Here is a 20293-nt window from a genome sequence, read left to right as displayed (position 1 = left end):
TGCACTAAGCCCAGTTTTAATGCAGCAATTTGGTGGGGGGGGGGGGGTTAAAATATATTTTATTGCAGGTCATATGCTAATGTTGTTAGTGCGTGGTACCTGCACAGAGTTAACATGGGAGCACTTACTGTCTCCTATTTAGGAGGTGCTAAGTGCTCCCACGTTAACTCTTTGCTAGCCAGTTAACACTCATTAAGTATAATGCGCTAGCTGATTAGTGCTTCCATGCGTATTCTCCGCTCATGACATGCTCCTTCCCAAAAATATTGTTTAAAAATCAGAAATGTGTGGGTTTGCCCATCCATACAAGCAAAATACTGCAAAACGCTTTAATGCATTTCTGTGGTAGCCTGTTTACATGCACTAACTGTGCATTAACGGCCCTTTCACAAAGTGGCAGTAAGCCCAATGAGGACTTACCACACACTATCCCAGAACTACCGCCGGCCCAAGGTGGCTGCCAGTGGTAGCTCTGGCTTGTGAGTGCCACTTCCAGTGTACCGGTAAATGTTTTTGTAGCATGGCACTAACCTGGTGGTAGTCAGGCATCACTACGTACTGTCCGGTTACTGCAGGAGCCCTTACCGCCACATCAATGGGTGGCAGTAAGTGCTCCCCGCCCCATGGCCACGTGGTAAGACTTATCTTACCACATGGCCATTTTTTTTTGGGGGGGGGGGCATTTTATCCACTACAGTAAAAATGGCCCTGGCTAGGGTTACCATATTTGGTCCCCCCAAAAGAGGACACATGCCCCACCCCCACCATACCCCGCTCCGCCCCCTTTCACACCCCGCTCCGCCCCCTTTCACACCCTCACACCACCCCTGTCATATATTCCCCTCCCCCCTGTCACACATCCCGTCACCCCCCTCCACTCCCTTCCCCATCACCCCCTTCCCTTACTCTACTGCCCTGGTGGTCCAGTGACCTCTTCGGGGCAGGAAAGAGCCCCCTCTTTGCTGCCCGGAGCGCTGCCCTGCATTCTGTTGCTGGTCTCGGCGCTGATTCAAAATGGCCACCAAGAGTTGAAGTCTCGCGAGGATGCTTCAACTCTCGGCGACCATTTTGAATCAGTGCTGAGATCAGCAACAGGATGCAGGGCAGCGCTCCGGGCATGAAAGAGGGGGCTCTTTCCTTCCCCGAAAGGCGGAAGAGGTCACTAGATCACCAGGGCAGTAGAGTAGTAAGTAAGGGGAGGGGAGGGCCGGGAGGCTAGCATAGGACGGCCTGCCCGCCAGCCTGCCTGTTTGTCCAGAAATACGGACACAAACGGGCAGATTGGCAAAACCCGCCCGGTTGCCCGGACATGTGCTCAAAAAGAGGACATGTCCAGGTAAATCCAGACATATGGTAACCCTAGCCCTGGCGCATGGGAAAAATGGCCCCCATTGCTACCGCAGGGCCCTTTTCCCCCACAGCTTAGTAAAAGGACCCATAAGAGCTTAACACACTTTAGGAAAAGGGATCTTAAGTTAGGTGCTAAATTTAGGAACCTGTATTCAGAAAGCAAAGGTTCCTAAAGCAAGTTTAACTTTAACTTCAGCTTTAACTTCATTTTTAATTTTAACTTTAGGAACCTTAAAATGGAGGTTCCTAAATTTAGGCTGGCTATGGGCTCTTCTAAATTAAGGCACTTATTGTAACTTAGATACCCAGCGCTGGAAATCACTCCTCTGCCCTGGCCCCACCTCCTTTTAAGGCAAATCAATTTTGATACCTTATGATTTTAAGATCCCTAAGTGAAAGCACTCAGCAAACTTTTAAATCCAAAAGCCTAAACATCTGTCTTCATGACCGCATGCATCTTGGACACAGTTTAATACATTTTGCGGATTAAAATGCCCTTTTACTAAGCTGCATTAAAAAGTGGCCTGTGCTACTTTTAGCACGCGGGTTTCCTGTGTGCTGAGGACATTTTTAGCGCAGTGGTAAAATGGTCACATTTTATTTTTTTCCGTAATGGCCATGCATTAATTTCCCACTTAGCGTGTGGCCATAAGCACAAGGGTCCTTACTGCCACCTATTTACTAGGTGGTAAAGGCTCATGCACTAATTTTTTTTTTTCAGTAGTAGCTCAAGGTGAGTTACATTCAGGTACACTGGATATTTCTCTATCCCAGGAGGGCTCACATTGTACCTGAGGCAATGGAGGGTTAAGTGACTTGCCCAAGATCACAAGGAGCAGCAGTCGGAGTTGAACTGACCACCTCTGGATTGCAAGACCGGTGCTCTAACCACTAGGCCACTCCTCCACTCCGCTCCACTAATACTACACTAATTGGGCAGTGCACTACACTATTAGTGCAGGGCATGCGTACTCTCTGCCCATAACCCCCCCCCCCCCCCCATACTAAAAAAATATATTTTATACTTTTTAGCACAGGATTGGTGCGCAGCGATGGACACACTGCCACAGGACCCCTCAGCATGTCCCGTGGCAGTGCTTTTCGGTACATGGTAGGCATGTGCTAGTGCCTACCGCAGCTTAGTTAAAATGGCACCTAAGATTTTACAAATGTTTCTTATATTTGTGAGAGAGGGAGCAAAGTTTCAATTACATTACCCCTGTAAATGTATTGTTTCCTTAGATAATGCTAAACAGGTATTTTATGATCCTTCACAACTTCTATTCTTTTTGGAGGGCCCCCAGCTGGTGCTGTTGGAATATCGAAACCTTAATTTAACTGGACCTTTAATAGAATTTTCAGCTTGGGACTAGTCATGATACCTTGTAACTTATTTCTTGTGCTTAGACCATCTTCCTTTTGGTATATTGATCTTCTTTTGTCCCTGGTGAGGTCTAATGTCAAGTAGGAATTTTAATTCCTGATTTATATTATCTTTTTCTGTTGTATTCTTTTACATATCTGCTTGTTTCCTTTACAATTTGTTTGTAATTGAAATTCTTTTGTAAAATAATAATAATAATTGTGAGAGAGGTGTGGTAAAAACCCACAGCTGCTTTATTAGGAAATCTCTATTTCTGTGTAGCGCTATTCATCAACCTGACTCTACATACCTAAATTAGTTTTTTTCTGTATTATCCTCTGCCAGTGGTATTTATAGTTTTAAACTTTATTCTTTCTTTAATATTCTGAAGAGATAACAGCATGATCTCCAACGTTGATCTCTGGAACATTTGACCACTTGCCTTTCTCTAAATAAATTACTGCCTTATGTTAACCGTCACACAAAATCTTATTGTACATAGGGAGTGTAAATACCATTTTATGTACGGAAATGGGCATGCATTGGTCAACTTGCAGTGAAAAAAAAAATGGGGGTGGGGGTGGAGAGGGTTTTGCATTTATGCGTTTACTTTTGAACTTTCAAAAGTCTGCACAGATTTTTTCCTCAGAAAAGCTACCTGCACAAAACAGCAAGTGCATGTGGCTAGACTTCCTGGGATCATTTTCAAAGTGAAAGTATACGTGTATGTTTTACTTTGAAAAATGGGGCAAAATATGGGGTAAAAAATACACACCAACTTGCACCAAAGTGTGAGGTGAAAACATTTCCTCCAAGGTTACAAGGCCCCAGCAGTTAGCAGAGTAACAAGGTTCCTAATAAATAATTTTCATTTGTTGTGCTTAGCTCTACTTTTCAGTTTGTTGGCACAGTCTTAGAGAATAGTACAAAGGCACTAACTCTGAGTAATCCCTGATATGAAGAATTTATAGGTTAGAAAAGGAATAACCTCTCCTCCCAACCCTCTTCCTGCCCTCTAAAATTAGACAAATTGAAAAAGTTGTACTTCTCTGTTCCAGCCAGGCTCTGCTGCCCAGAGTACTATCCATATCTTTAGTCAAAATCCACTCCATTCTACCCCTCCCCAGGAGACCCCATTCTACCCTTTTTTTTTTCTGCCATCGGGTTCAAGATGCATTCTCTCCTCTGTCCATAGTCTGTGTAATCCCAACACTCTTTTATTCCCCTTCCTCAACCCAACCCCAGCATTGTTAACCTGCCCCCAAACTGGTATGATATTCCCGTCTCCGAGGATGTGGGCCTTCTCTGGTCTATGTGGCAGCTGCATTGTTTGCTGCCAGTATCTCTCCTACTGATGACCAATGCTCTGTAGCATCTTTGCCAGCATTGCAACTTCTGAACTTTCTTGTGCTAGTACAGATGCAACAGTGCAATGGGTATCAGTAGAAAATTTTCTAACCACTTCTGTGTCTGCTGAGGGTGTGGGGAAGAAAGTATCAAAAGGGCTTAGTAACAAAGAAGAACGATGGAAGATGAAGACCATACAGCCTATTTCAGTCTGCCCAACCACTAAGTTCTACAACCTTCCTTTCCCTTAGAGATTCTCTGTGCTCGTCTATGAATTCAGATATTTGCATACAGCACCTCACCATTTCTGTAATGAAATATTTTCATAGCTTATTCCTGATCCTAGTCTCTTTCATCCTCATCATATGACCCCGTCATTCCAGAACTTACTGTCAATTGAAAAGGCCCACCTCCATTTAAATGCCTCTCTCATATCTCCCCTGTCCTGCTTTTCTTCCAGCGTATACATTTTTAGAGCTGTGTCTGCCCCCATATGCTTTATGATGAAAACCACTGATCATGTTGGTAGCCATCCTATGGACTGATTCTAGCCAGTTTATATCTTTTTCATAGTATGTTCTCCAAAATTACATACAGTATTTCAGCTAAGGTCTGACCAGAGGCTTGTGAATAAGTACTACCACTTCCTTCTTCCTGCTGGCCATTCCACTCTCTATGTCTTTTGACATTGCTTTTTCTACATGTCTGACCATTTTAAGTTCATCAGATACAATCACTCCCAGATCCTGCTCTTCTTTTGTGTATACTAGTGCCTCACCCCCCTATACTGTACCACTCTCTTGGGTTTGCAGCCCAAATGTATGACTCTGCAATTTTTTAGCACTAAATCTTATATGCTATTCCCTAGTCTATTCCTTGGGCTTTACTAGATCCCTCCTTATGTTTTTCTACACCTTCCAAGGCATCTACCCTGTTGCAGATTTTGGTATCAGCTGCAAAAAGGGAAAACATTCTTGATTGCCCTTCTACAATAATATTTACAAAAAAATGATTAAAAGAATCAGACCAAGGACTGATCCCTGTGGCACACCACTGATTATGACCCTTTCCTAAGAGTGAACTCCATCTACCACTGCCTGTTGTCACCTCCCACTCAGCCAGTTCCTAACTCAGTCACTTTAGCAACTATACCAAGGGCACTTAGTTGATTAATAAGTCGTCTATGCAGAATTATGTCAAAGGTACATCTAATACTCTCCCCAATCCAACTATCTCATCACCCAGCCAAATAAATTAGTAAGATTCATCTGACGCAACCTACCTTTAGTAAACCCATCATGCTTTGGATTCTGTAATTTACTGGATTTCAGAAACTGCACTATCCTCTGTTGAAGTGGTCCCATTTCTTTGCTCCCCTCCAAGATTTGTCTAACCTGGCCTGTAGTTCCCAGCCTCCTCCTTACTTCCACTTCTGTAGAGAGGTACCACATCTACCTATTTGTAGTCTTCTGGGGCATCAGGGCCGCCAATGTGACTGAGCTTTTCTGGTGCACCAGTGATCCTTCCAAAGATGATGATAATAATTACATGTGATTCTGGCAGTGCAGTAGAGACCGCAGTGCTTTCCCTAAAATAGCACCTATTGCTTAGGCCATATTAGCTATGGGCTCACTAAAGTTCTGCTTGTGAAGCAGCTCTCCTGGGTCAGCATTATTCGAGTACTGACTCCAGGACTGTGGCTGCTGTCTCTTTTCTACCTGACACAGGGCACCTAAGCATTAGGCCCCAGAGAATACATTAGAAAGGTCAAGGGTGGACTGACAGGTTCCCCGCCCCTTTAAAAAGAATTCCTAGAAAAATCTGTCCATAGCATCTCCACAAGATGATTCAGTTTATGCTGCCCAGGAACATATTAAACTATAGTTGCCCCCTGTGAGACTCGCCTATTGGCATCCCAGTTGCCCACTTCCCACCACCACTGAGAAGAGACAGTGGGCAGGGAGAAATTTTTGTGCCATTCCACATTTGCACCCTATGCAACATCACTCTTTGCACAGCCCTTCATACAGCGCTGATCTAGGCCCAGCCAGGTTTTAGAGACGCATGCTTCTATCTTAAAGGTAACTTTGACCATATATATAAGTTCTTGTATTATACTTTAATTTTCAGCCATTTTCTGGAGACCCATTGTAGATTACAAAAGACAGCACCAATATGAACTACAACAGGAAATAATACAAGTTAGTACAACTCAACCCTATCTATGTATTGCAAACTCTACAACTCTCCTATTTCTTGATAACTGATTATCAAAAGAACAATATACAATCAATCAATTATGGATTCACATAAAACAAGCAACCAACAAAGTCTTTCCACCAAAAAAAAAAAATGTATAGCAGAAATGCCACAGCATAACCATTGACCAGTGCAACTTGCTGGATAGAGAGACCAACATAAATATATAAGTTTGTATTCTAGACAATATAGTAATTTCTGTATAAAAAAATTATTACCTCTGATCATTTGAAACTAAAACGCAATGTCTGGGAGCAACAGTGCTATGGCTAGAGAATGCAGAATCCTGTACTAAAGCAGCAGGAAGTGCCCACCTTTCATCAAGTTGGTGGCAATAGGGATGCAATCATAAACTCTCTGAAAGCTTAGTATATACCTATCTGAAACATACACTCCGTATCTGTGCTCTGCCAGCTATGGCCCTGGAAAGTAGCTAAGATCTTTTCTAGTGTTATATATTTTCTGTGTGCTAAAGGCATGGCAAACGAAAATTGAACCTTCTGAGCATGTTGCAAGAACCATCCACTTTGAGAGTAGAGATTAGAGTGGGCAGTCCAGAAATACTAGCTGACTCACTGCTTAGAGAATAACAGTCCTGGGAGATGAGTGTCATGGAAGGATAGGAAGCTGGAGAGCCATAGGAGATTCTCAGCAAACATCCTCAAGTACTTATGCCAGAGAAACTTCTCCACCTGTGGGGAAGACTTCAGAATAAGGACTAGGGGCTAACAAGCAGCCAGAATCCCCTCCCCACACTCTGGGCAAGTCACTTAACCCCCCATTGCCCCTGGTACAAAATAAGTATCTGTATATATGTAAACTGCTTTGAATGTAGTTGCAAAATACCACAGAAAGGCAGTATATCAAGTCCAATTTCCCTTTATAATTAAACTCATTCATTAATTCATGAGAGGGATTTGCAAGCACTGCCTCCACTGCATGCAAATCTCTCTCATGAATATTAATTGTGGATATCCTGAAAACCTGACTGGCTGCGGGTGCCTCCAGGACCAGGTTTGGGAATGACTGCTCTAAGGTGTTCAGGAATCCATCGCCTACATTCCTGCTCTCAGGAGTGGTATAGCAATATTGTGGATTCTTCGCACAGGGCAGGCAAATCCTCTTAAAGTCCCACAGAGCTTGCCAACATTGTGCAAGTGAAATTGTGATACTCATGCATCACCCCTGATAGTAGGAATTCAGGTGGCCGATTGCCGTGCACCCTAGAGGAGACATTCATAACGTAATGAGAAATAATTTGCTATTTTCTCTTTGAAAACCGATCACATGTTATGTGGTTGCAAAACTAGCTGTGTTATGTTATTCCTGCTAAAGCTGCAGGTTGAGTTCCACAGTGGAAAATACAACCGTTTTTTTGAGCAGATCTAAATGACTAAGGGCCTCTTTTGCTAAAGCAGCACTAGTGATTCCTGGTGCAGCAAATGAAAGGAAGCCCATTCAATTCCTATGGGCTTCCTCTCATTTGCCATGTAGGAATTGCTAGCGCGGCTTAGTAATAGAAGCCCTAAATGACTAAATCCTTAGCCAGTTTGATCATTCTGAAATTGCCATCAGTGTGTAATTCTCTTTCCAGTTATGTCCAGTTAGTTGAAAATTGCAGGAATTCAAAAGCTATTTCTTGGGTTCCTTTCTGCATCACACTTTTCAATCCTGGCAAGGTTGGTCCTCAGAACGACCAGTTACTTGACTCTTACAGACAGACAGACACACACAGAGAGAGGTGAAAGTGGAATCAATTAGCAAGGTTCCAACCATATTACAGATCTTTGGCTGGTCACTTAGGAGCCTCATAATTAAACAGTCCTAATGAACCCACATTTTGTCCTACTAGTGAGCACAAAGCAATCAATTTGTAGCCAAAATGTTCTTCATGTAACAGTACAACTTAAATTCAGCCATCTTATTAGCCACCAGCTATTATTTTGATAACGATGTTTCAGTCGGTTTTGTCACTGAAATGTGTAACAACAAAACTATTACTTTCAGCATCTAATTTTTTAAGCCAATCGTTTTAGAAATCAGGAGCTAGGAATTCAAAAAACTATGAACACATACCTCAGTCTTTTGGGCAACGTCATTCATGGTCTCTGATCTTGCCTTACCGATGTCGTCTTTTGATCGGGGTTTCAACTTGCACCTAGATGAAATTTGATTTAATAAGATTAGAGGACTGACTGACATTTGCTTACCTTATTATAATTTGTTTACCTTATTATAAAAGACTTCAGTCAAAAGTTTGGTGTAAAGTTCCAATACATGCAGCTGGAGCCAAGCAAAATAATTGACGGCTAAAGATGTTGGTATAAATGATGCTAAATGTAACATTCACTTTAAATCCCAAAATATCAACAAATAAGTGGTTGAAGATGATACAAATAAAGGAATTCTGTATATACTAATCAGCAATAATGCAGGAATGGTAATTCAAAATTCCTGCTGATGATGTCGTTATATCAAGCTATAATGCCTGGAGTAACATACCAATGGGATCACTGTCTCCTAAGCATAGCTTGCCTGTTTTATTTGGGAGCAGGGTGTAGGGAGGTTATATTACAATGGGAAGGGGAACAAATTCAACACTAGCACCTCAAGCATTGTAATATCTCACCTCCCATCTTTCCTAAGTCATCCCTATACTCTGTCTCTCTGAAAACTGCAGTGTGACACCCTTTTATACCAATTCACTCATCAATGGCTGCATTTGTGCGGATGTGTGAGTGACGCTTGGATGGCGACTTCGGCTTTGAAGAACTAAAGCCAGTGCCGGGCAGACTTTGTAGGTCTGTGTTCTGTATATGGTAATCCAGTTTAGGATGGGCTAGAAAGGGTTTCAACGGCAACTTCAGTAGATGGAACTGAGGACAGTGCTTGGCAGACTTTTACAGCCTGAGTCCCGCAAATGACAAGAGAGATTCGGATAGGCTGGAGTGGGTTTTAACGGCAACTCCAATAGTTGGAACATAAGGACAGAGCCGGGTGAACTTCTACGATCTATGTCCCAGAAGCACTGAAGAAAGACCACGATCAAGTATATAATACCATGTTCAATGTTGATTTAATTATGAATTGATAAGCGTGACTGGCAGACTGGATGGACCATTTAGGTCTTTATCTGCTGTCACTTATTATGTTACTATCAGGCTTATTTTCAAAAGAGAAGGGTGCCCATCTTTCAACACAAATCGGGAGATGGGCACCCTTTTCCCAGGGTCGCCCAAATCGACATAATCGAAAGCCGATTTTGGGCGTCCTCAACTGCTTTCCGTCGCAGGGATGACCAAAGTTCATGGGGGCATGTTGGAAGCATAGCGAAGGCGGGACTGGGGCGTGCCTAACACATGGGTGTCCTCAACCAATAATGGAAAAAAGAAAGCCATCCCTGAAGAGCACTTGGATGACTTTACTTGGTCCTTTTTTTTAATGACCAAGCCACAAAAATGTGCCCTAAATGACCAGATGACCACTGGAGGGAATCAGGGATGACCTCCCCTTACTCCCCCAGTGGTCACTAACCCCCTCCCACCCTAAAAAAAAACAAAATTTAAAATATTTTTTCCTGCCTCTATGCCAGCCTCAAATATCATACCCAGCTCCATGACAGCAGTATACAGGTCCATTGAGCAGTTTTAGTGGGTACTGCAGTGCACTTCAGGCAGGCGGACCCAGGCCCATCCCCCCCTACCTGTTACACTTGTGGTGGTAAATGTGAGCCCTCCAAAACCCACCACAAATCCACTGTACCCACATCTAGGTGCCCACCTTCATCCCTAAGGGCTATGGTAGTGGTTACAGTTGTGGGGAGTGGGTTTGGGGGGGAGTTTGGGTGGCTCATCACCCAAGGTAAGGGAGCTATGCACCTGGGAGCTTTTTCTGAAGTCCACTGCAGTGCCCCCTAGGGTGCCTGGTTGGTGTCCTGGCATGTCAGGGGGACCAGTGCACTATGAATGCTGGCTCCTCCCACGACCAAAGGGCTTGCATTTGGTCGTTTCTGAGATGGGCGTCCTCAGTTTCCATTATCGCCGAAAACTGGGGACGACCACCTCTAAGGACGACTATCTCTAAGGGTCAACCTAAATGTTGAGATTTGGGCATCCCCGACCATATTATCGAAACAAAAAATGGACGCCCATCTTGTTTCGATAATACGGGTTTCCCCGCCCCTTCGCGAGGACGTCCTGCGAGGACATCCTCAGGAAAACTTGGGCGCCCCGTTTGATTATGCCCCTCTATGTTATTTTGTTACAATTACTTCAAAGTAAGGCCTGACTTGGACAGTACCTCACAGGTGCCCCATATTCTTTCATAAAATACTAAGACTAGGGGACACTCAATGAAGTTACACGGTGATACTTTTAAAACGAATAGGAGGAAATATTTTTTCACTCGACGAATAATTAAGCTCAGAAGATGTGGTAGCAGCGGTTGGCTTATCTGGGTTTAAAAAAAAGATTCAGACAAGTCCATAGTCTGCTACTGATATAGACATGGGGAAGCCGTTGTTGTCCCTGGGATTGATAGCATGGAATGTTGTTACTATTTAGGATTCTGCCAGGTACTTGTGACCTGGACTGACCACTGTTGGAAGCAGGATACTGGGCTAGATAGACCATTGGTCCAACCCAGTATGGCTATTCTTATGTTATGTTCAACCTTGAGGATACCCATCAATGAAGTTTGAAGGTGGGCTGGTGGGGATGGATGTCATTCATACACACTGGTCAGCAATATTGTGGCCTCACATGGGAAGATATTTGGTAGCTCTCCTTCAGTTCATTAGAATCCAAAGTGGTCACAGCTTAAAAATTAATGAAAACCACTGCCGTAAACCATAAACAATCACTGCACTGTGTAGGGTATCCCAGTGTCTTTTTGGAAGCCCATTGCTGTTGCATTATTGCTGGGGGAGGACTGAGGGTAGTCTGGGCCCCCCACCCGGCCACTGCCTGACATACCCCCTACCACTGCAACTGTCTCCCACGCTGCCCTGGTCCTACCTGAAGGGCCTTGGTGGTCTCTGCAGGGAGGGAACATGTTCTTTCCTGCCCGCTGCACTGCCGCTATTACCCTGCCTGCTGGCACCGCTGTGTTTTCAAAATGGCAGCCGAGACTTCTCACAGTAGTCTTGTGAGTCTCGACAGTCTCGTGTGACTTCCGCAGGGAGTTTTGGCTGCCGTTTTTAAAGTACAGTGGTGCCGGACAGGGGGAATAGCAGCAGCAGCAGCAGCACAATGGGCAGGAACAAACATTTTCCCTCTCCCCTCTCCCCCACTACAGAGGCCACTAGATCACCAGTAGTGCGCCTTTAAAGGTAGGACCGAGGAGGGCTGTAGTGTGCGGTGGGTATCCGGGCAGAGCCCCTGATTACTGCTGTTTATGACTGCAATCACTGTTCTGTGAGATTATCCTAGTGTCTTCTTGGAAGCCCAGTGCTGTTGCACCACTGCTATCTATGAGTGTAAACTACTCTTTGCAGGTTGTCCTAGTGTCTTCTGGGAAGCACAAAGCCACTGCTCTTTTGGGTTGAACTGCTGTTTTGTTACCATTCTCCTGTCTCCAGGGTGCCTCTGTGTTTATTATAAACTGTTTTAATAAATATACAGGACAAAATCGCACAAAATGCCTTAACCTTGTTATAAACATCTCTTAAGAATGACCCTGTAAGTGTGGTGTTCTGCAATAAGTTCAAAGACAAATGCATGTTTAGAGAAAAGTATCTATCCTGTTGTAGAGAATTTATCCATATAAATATAATTAAAGGTCATGAGAAAGTCACTAGAATACAACTATAATTTTGCCTTCTGTTCCATTAATTGACAGTGTCTGAGGAAGCTAATAAGAAAGTTCTCAACAAGCACTGGGAGGCAGGAAACAGATGGAAGAAAACTGCAACACCTACCAGCCTGCCAAAGGATGCATGTGTACTAGTTTCTTAAGGGAACCATTTAGATGGTCTTTAACTAGAGATCTGGTTAATTGTTTTTCTCTTATTATTAAAAAAAAAACCAGCCCCTACACATATCTACAGATAAAGCAAGTCATGTGTTATACTAGATCAGTTTCAACATAGCAAAGGAAATATCTCCTGCATCAATTGTTGTACGTAAGCTTCCAACCTTAGTATTTCTGTAACCACAAAACAGTGAACCCAGCTCATCTGCTCGTTTTGCTGGCCCTGTAAAATGGAACAAGGGACTTTGGCTCATATGCTTTTGCATTTTGGCGAGACATCCGGAAAATCATCTCCAATATCTTTCAGTTTGATTTTGAAATTTTCTATTGTATAATAATAATCAAAGTGAGTAATCCTAAGATTTCACTTTCATCAAATCATGCTATACTGATTGATATACTTCTATCCACTGCACAAAAAGCAATATTGGCACGTTTTCTTAATGTCCATTTTTGGTTGCAGTCAGTTCTTCAAATATAGAAATATGAAATGACTTTCGCATCGTCTTACAAATAGATATGTCAAAGCTGGAAGCCCATTGAACAATATAGTTGGAACTTTATTTGAAATGTTAATATTTAAATATAATAATTGTTTTGTTTTGCTCTGTATCTATCTAAATCAAATTATTTTTCTCTTATTTCTGATAGCATGGTTAATTTCATGGAAGTTCTGCCAAATCTCCTTTTATCTTTTATTATTATTGTTGCTATACTTTGCTTTTTATATATTGAAATTCAATAACGATACTTAAGTCACAAAAGAAGAGACCATACTCCTCCTTGAACTTATAACCGGTTGATTCTCAGAGCGATTTAAGCAGGCCCACTTAAATCGCGCTCAGTGGGCTGGTCACAGATATTCAGCAGCAATTATCTGGGCAGTGACCAAACAGGATCGCATACAAAGCAGTCGTAATGTTGGATACTTAGCGTGTGTGCCAGCACTGAATATCAAACAGCACCCACATAGCTTGGGACAAGGCTCATCGCTCTTCCTCCTGCCTTCCGGAACGCTTCTGATCCCACCCCACCCCCTGAAGTGGTTCTGATCTCCCTGTCCCCAAAGTAGCTCTCATCCACCCTATCGCCCCCCCCCCCCCCCCTCCAACCTGCAGAACATTCCCTTGTGTCTACTTATAGTCCCTGGTGGTCTAGTGGTCCTTGGGGCAGAAGTAAACCTTATTCGCTCCTGCCCCTCTTGGCTTCTCCTTGAAAATATCCACTGCAACTTCTAGTGGTAGTCTCATGGTACTAGCTGTAGACCTGTGAGACTACCGCTAGAGGTCACAAGGACCATTTTCATGGAGGAACTGAGAGGGGCAGGAGTGAGTTGGGTTTGCTCCTGCCCCAAGGACCACTCGACCACCAGGGATGGTAAGTAGGCCTGAGGGGACCTTCTGGGGTTCAGAGAGGGAGGGAAGGTAGAGTGCCTTCAAAGGGGTCAGAAGGGGGTTTTGGAGCTGCTTTGGGAGGTGGGAGGAGGAGCAATGTGCTTCCAGATCTGTGGATGCAACTTATGATAGTCCCAGCAGCTATTCAGCCAGAACCCACATAAGTTTCGGTGGCTACTAGCAGTCTGCTCACACCCAGCTATTCAAGGATAGTACCCACACATGGCCTAGCATTAAATATCTATTAATTTGGTGACAATGTTTTTAAGAAATGCTAATCGCTGCCAGCTGAATATTGGCCAGATAAATGTCTTACAAATAGATAATTCCATCATAACAGATCTGAACATAGGAAATCTTTGATACAGCAACTAGAGACTCTTATTTTCACATTTTATGTTGTTTATCTGACTTTGGCCTCTGTAATACCTTTATAACTTTGGTATGTTGTATTTTCAGAAGTTGCTTGAAGAAAGCAATATATATTTTTTTTAATTGTATAAGTAAGGAATAATGCCCTCTTTGGTAAGCATTATCCCCCAGATTCTATATAGCACAACTTACATTGCACACACAAATCTGGTCATAGTCTGCATTTTTGCATGCAACTTAATTAGTTAACAAACCGGTCAGCACTGATAATTGCCACTTAAGCAATTATTGAGACTAATTGGAATTAGAATTTACGTGCAGAACTAAGTGAATTCTGCAACATGATGCGTGTAAATTCTATGTTGTATAGTTGAAAAGGGGGCATGGCCATGGGCATGGAATGGGTTGGTCATCAGCGTTTCTCAAATCTATGTACATTGTTATAGAATACACCCAGTCCGAGTAACTACCTGCAACTAAATTTAGTCATGCGGATGGGTGCTCGGAAATTTAGGCCTATTCTCTAAAGTATGCCTAAATGTAGGCATACTTTAGAGACTACACCTAGGTCTACTTTTTTTCCATGCGCATTTTTCAGGTGTCATGTATAGAATCTAGTCCTATTCGGGTTGATGACAATTCAAGGGGTTATGTGCCCTGAGCTTCATATTATACACTCAGTTCTCCCTCTGCTTGCTCATTACTCTTATAATGAATTTAATTGCATATAATTTTACACATCAGTGTTTTTAATTACCGGAAACATTTGAAGATGAGATTTTAATCTGCATAGGACTTTTGTAATATTGGAACTACACGCATTGTCATTTTGGATTTGTGGATCAAGACGTACAAATTTACTACCAAGCCAGATTCCTACAGTACAACTCTACAAAATATCTAATTTCAAATTACCATAACATATTTGTAATCCTAATAATTAGATATAGAACTATCAATTACCTTTTGATCTACATAGCTTAGTTGATTTGCACCAATAAGGAGCTGCTGCCAGATACTGGCCCACACAATTTCATATTTAAAAAAATTAGCTGTTCCTCACAAAATACTCTTTTTATAGCTTATCCACAATGAGTGTACATCTATGTTTTGCTTTCTATATATAGCATTTCTCCATTCCCCTCCCCCAGGCACTGTTCTAGCAATAAAAAGAAAACAACTGCTGGAAAGTTACATTCTAATGTTGTTGGTGATGAAAAATTAAATCAGTAATGCTTGGCAGAGACGTAAGTGATGATTATCAGGTCCCTACTCAGAATAAAACCCCCCATCAACCCATTAAAATAATGCATGTCCTATGTTTATTTTAGGAGCCCATTGTTGAATGTTCTATGAACTTGTGCTTTATCAGAATTGTTTGCATTTGCATTTCAATTTCCATTTATATTTATTACCTTCCTTCATAAATATGAACCCAATGTGATTTGTACCAAGGAAAGTTTGCTCCCCTGTTTACTAAGCCATGTTAGCCGCTACCATGCGCTGAGGCCGACACAGCCCATTCACTTTGAATGGGCTGTGTCGGCGTTGCCATGCGACAGCCTCTAGCACGGCTTAGTAAACAGGGGATTTGTGTTTTAGAAGCCAAGAAGAAAAACATTTTTAATAGTACCTCTATAATAATTATTTGTTCTAATTAAAAATATATGAACAATGGGCAGCACTATCTGTGACCCCATGTTCTAGGGCTGGCTCTTTTTAACGTCTTTGTTAGCGATATTGCGGAAGGGCTGTCTGGTAAGGGTTGCCTCTTTACGGATGATACTAAACTCTGCAACAGGGTGGACACCCTGAAGGGTGTGAATGACATGAGGAAGGACCTAGCAAAGCTAGAGGAATGGACCGATATTTGGCAACTAAAGTTTAATCCCAAAAAATGCAGGGTCATGCACTTGGGTCGCAAAAATCCGAGGGAACGGTACACTATATAGGGAGTGAAGTGCTTCAGTGTGCAAAGGAAGAGCGGGACTTGGGGGTGATTGTGTCTGATGACCTTAAAGCTTTCAAACAGGTAGAAAAAGTGACGGCCAAAGCCAGAAGGGTGCATAAAGAGAGGCATGACCAGCAGGAAAAAAGGAGGTGATAGTGCCGTTGTATAAGTCTCTGGTGAGGCCCCATTTGGAGTACTGCATGCAGTTCTGGAGACCTCACCTACGGAAAGATATAAATAGGATGGAGTCGGTCCAGAGGGCAGCTACGAAATTAGTAAGCGGTCTTGAATGCAAAAATTATAGGGACAGGATTATGAACCTCAACATGTATATGCTGGAAGAGAGGAGGGAGAGAGGAGACATGATAGAAACATTTAAATATCTCAAGGGCATTTATGTACAGGAAGAGAGCCTTTTCCAAATGAAGGAGAGCTCTGAAATGAGGGGGCATATGACAAAGTTAAGAGGCAATAGGCTTAGGAATAACCTAAGGAAGTATTATTTCACAGAAAGGGTGATGGAGGCGGTGGAGTCGAGGACTGTTCCAGAATTTCAAAAGGCATAGAATAAGCATGTGGGATCGCTTAGGAACAGGTAGAATTGGGGGTTACAGAGGATGGGCAGACTGGATGGGTCATTTGGCCTTTATCTGCCGTCATGTTTCAATGTTTCTTAGCACTGAAAAGAATGATTCAGGACCTAAGAATATGAATACTTGATGTTATGTTGTTTAAATGCATGCGCATTTGTGGAAAACTATTCAAAAATTGTTTTACAAAGTCCGTATTTTAGAATTAAATATTAGGCAATAACTATGGGGTCCTTTTACTAAGGTGTGCTATGGATTTAGCATGCGCTAAATCATAAGATGCCCATTATATTTCTATAGACGTCTTATCATTTAGCACACACTAAATCTGTTAGGGATCCTGCCCTATGTGCATTAGCATATGTTATTACCACACTGGCATGACTGTGCACACTAATTTGTGTGTTAACTCCAAACCGTGTTAGGAGGTGGGAACCAGGTTGGTTATGGGCATGGACTGCACTTGTAGTTAACGCACAGTTTTTACCACAGGCTGTCACTTGTGCAGTTAGATTAGGCATACTTACCAGCTCTTCTACAGGAAGGACTTAAATGCATCTGCACTAATTGCAAATAACCATAATGTACAGTAAAGAACTTCTTTGTGTGGAAACTGCAGCGGACATGCTGAGTTCACCCCCAACAATTGCCCCACAAATATTACCATGTGTTAATATTTGCTGATAAAGCATGGGAAGTGGAAAAAACTTACTGCACTTTAGGAAAAAGGACCCCCTAAGAAATGTGATAGCATAAAAAGTACTTTACTTCATGGCAGAAAATTTCTGGATTGTGTTCAAAAGACCAATTTAGATTTGTTATTTTTATAGTAGAAATATTTTTTTCATTAACATCCATGCCTTCTAGTTTATTCAAAATTGTTTCTTAATTACCTCCCTTTCCTTTCTAGAAATATATTTTTGTTCAGCAAAAGAAACATCAGATGGCAATATTACTACCACTCTTACTTCTAAAAATAAATTCAGGGCCAGCTGAATACCATTTTTACTGAGGTTGTGTTAGGTAAAATATTGGTAAAGCAATGATCCTAGTACCCCCCCCCCCCCCCCCCCCCCCCCAAATTCCACTTCCTTTGCTTACTTGATTCAGTAGTCTATCCTGCTGCAAAGTTTGATAGGTGAAAACAAAAGTCTGAAATCCAGTTCCATAGGTCCCTCACTCCGTCTCTGTCTTAGGTTCTGGCACCAAGGTGCGGTTCAGTCTAGTCCTGACTTTTTCCATTACAAAGTGATAATTTGAGCATAGTAGATGTGGTTGCAGGCTGATGTTAATCGGCGCATAATCTCGCAATGATGCAGCTACGACAGGATCGGACACCACCTCCTTGAAATAAGTAGACGTGAACTATAGACCATGAGGAACCTGTCAGCCAGTTGGGAGAAATTTGTGTGTCATAAAATGGATATATTTGTATGTGACATGGTTCTGGAAAAAAGCGCTCTTGATTTTAGATAGTTGGCTTTTTTTTTTTTTTTTTTTAAGATCTGCTATATATCTCCTCAGCTCTAATTTAGATCTTTCTACGTAGTAAAGGACCCAGAATTTCCCAAATATTGTAGGACTGTCGAGAAACTGCAGTAACATTCACTGAAAAAAGGAGAAAAGTTTTTGAATTCCTGTAAGCCTGGGCCACAGTCGCACTGCTCAAATAAAACTAAATGAAAACGGTGGCATATGTGACTGTCATTTCTGGAGTGGAGGACTAACACGAACGCCACCAGTTCTGCTCTGACTCCAGCCCGGAGAACTCTGGAGACTGGAAACATTTCCAAATAGTTGGGGGTGTGGGTGCCAACCCAAATACAACTCCCACCCAGGACACAATGAAGGCGATATTGGGGGTGTTCAGCGACCCATTGGCATTTGGCACACCTTTAGAGCTGGCTGCTATGTTTGGAAATCAAAGTGCACAGAAGCAAGAAAAGGGGAAAAGGTTGGACGTGTCTGGAAATAACTCAGGAGCTGCTGGCTGATTGATGAGCTGTTATAAGAGGCAGGGGACCAGGAGATGGGGGGGGGGGGGGAGAGGAGCAGTAGAGCAGCACTGGAAAAAGGAAATGCAAGACAATAGAAGAAGTGAACACACTGGAAAAAGGGATAATAAGCAGCACAGCGAGCAGAGAAACTGGATTTGCACTGGCAAAAGAGAACGATGCCTCGGCCAGCCGCGCGCCCTGACAGTCACGTGGCAGCGAGAGCTGCCCCAGGGAGCCCGCGCGCCTCCTGTCCTCACTCAGCGCTCGAGGCGCCTCGTACGCTGAAGCCGAGCAACGGTCGCCTGAAAGAAGGTTTCCTGAAGAAGTAAACAAACCCCCCTCCCCCTCGTCCTACAACAACAGGGACGTTTGAACCTCACCTTGTGGAAGCAGGTGCCCTTTGAACGTAAACTCCGTGAGGTCTGCTATGCAGAATAATAATAATAATCCCAACCGGTTAAGTGCCGAGCCTTGAGTCCTCCGCTCTGCGATTAGACTGAACGCGGTTTGGATGCAGTTACGTCTCAGGCTGCCTGCGAGTTTCCATAAAAGTCCTGCTGGCTGGTCTGCTACCGCATTCCAGGCGATCCCAAAGCAGCCTTCAGCTGTTCCAACTTCCAACACACACACACACACACTTCACTCCCGGTCCCCCTCCACGCCCCTTCGGATTCTTAAACTCTCCAGGTCATGTTTTATTTTTTATCTTAATCGGCGCTACATGGCCAGTATAGAAGAAACTGGTCTCCCGAGTGAGGCATCCAGACTTAATGTCACGTCACACTTTCTGCTTACAGTTTATGACCACCATGTGGTCTAAAAATAATCCATTGATGCAGAAAATACTTCCATGATGCATCTTCATGCTTTCAGTTTGGAGCTTCGGTCTCCCAATTTGTAAAACTGCTTGCTTTAGGGAAGGATAACATTCACATATAAACCATCAAAGCTGGCTCATACTATTGTAACAATAAATGTTGTTTGGCTTGCACTTCTCCATAAGGTGCTAACTTGTCAAGGAGACTTCAACTCTTGGGAAACTGCCTGAAATCATGATCTGAGAGCAAGAGAGAGTTGACAAAAAATCACTGTTAACCTCTCGTAATATAGTGGCTACTGTGGTAAATGGAAACAAAAATAAAGTTTACAAAGTAAATAGTTAACACTGCTTCTCCCACTACTCACAGACATGCATTCCCCGTGAGGGAGCTGATTGATCAGGATCAGACCTGACTTGCATTTGGATGGGGGATCACTAGGGAATACCAGGCTACTCATCATGGAACAAACCAACTGAATCCACAACTGGGCATCTCCATCAAACATTCAAGCATTAATTAGGATTTATTTATCACATTTTAAAGAAATTCACACAAGACATATGCAATTAGGAGTCTAAACCCTTTGAATATTGGCCTCAGGAAATTTCTAAGAGAGAGCCCCAAGCAGAAGGACTAGCTGGCTGGACAGATCAGAAGTGAGACTGGATAAAAGTTTAATAATCCAAAATGAAACTGCCTTTGAGATAACTGAAAAGCTGTTCCATCAACTTAAAAATCTAGCAGAAAAGCTACAAATTAGTTAAAAATTAAACCTTTATTGAGCTAAGGATTATTTATTGATTGATTGATTGATTGATTGATTGATTGATTGAGTGGGATTTATTAACCACCTTTATGAAGAGATTCACCCAAGGCGGT

General features: G+C 42.8%; 1 protein-coding gene across 4 annotated transcripts in view; it reads right to left on the bottom strand.

Moving 5' to 3' along the window:
• NEXN (nexilin F-actin binding protein) overlaps window positions 1-19344 on the bottom strand; it is a 127481-nt gene extending 108137 nt beyond the window's left edge. For all 4 annotated transcript variants that reach the window (XM_030205558.1, XM_030205559.1, XM_030205561.1 and 1 more), the window contains exons 1-2: window positions 18974-19344; window positions 8396-8477 (exon numbers count right to left, since the gene is read on the bottom strand). In XM_030205558.1, the coding sequence (XP_030061418.1) occupies window positions 8396-8422 (27 nt within the window). In that variant the 5' untranslated portion in view covers window positions 8423-8477; window positions 18974-19344. The remainder of the gene's footprint in view (window positions 1-8395; window positions 8478-18973) is intronic.
• Between the last annotated feature and the right edge of the window lie 949 nt (window positions 19345-20293).

This window comes from Microcaecilia unicolor, chromosome 6 (assembly GCF_901765095.1).
Source record: "Microcaecilia unicolor chromosome 6, aMicUni1.1, whole genome shotgun sequence".
In the NCBI taxonomy this organism is placed as follows: domain Eukaryota; kingdom Metazoa; phylum Chordata; class Amphibia; order Gymnophiona; family Siphonopidae; genus Microcaecilia; species Microcaecilia unicolor.
The sequence above is the reverse complement of the archived record's forward strand: the minus strand, read 5'-3'. Positions and strand labels throughout refer to the sequence as shown.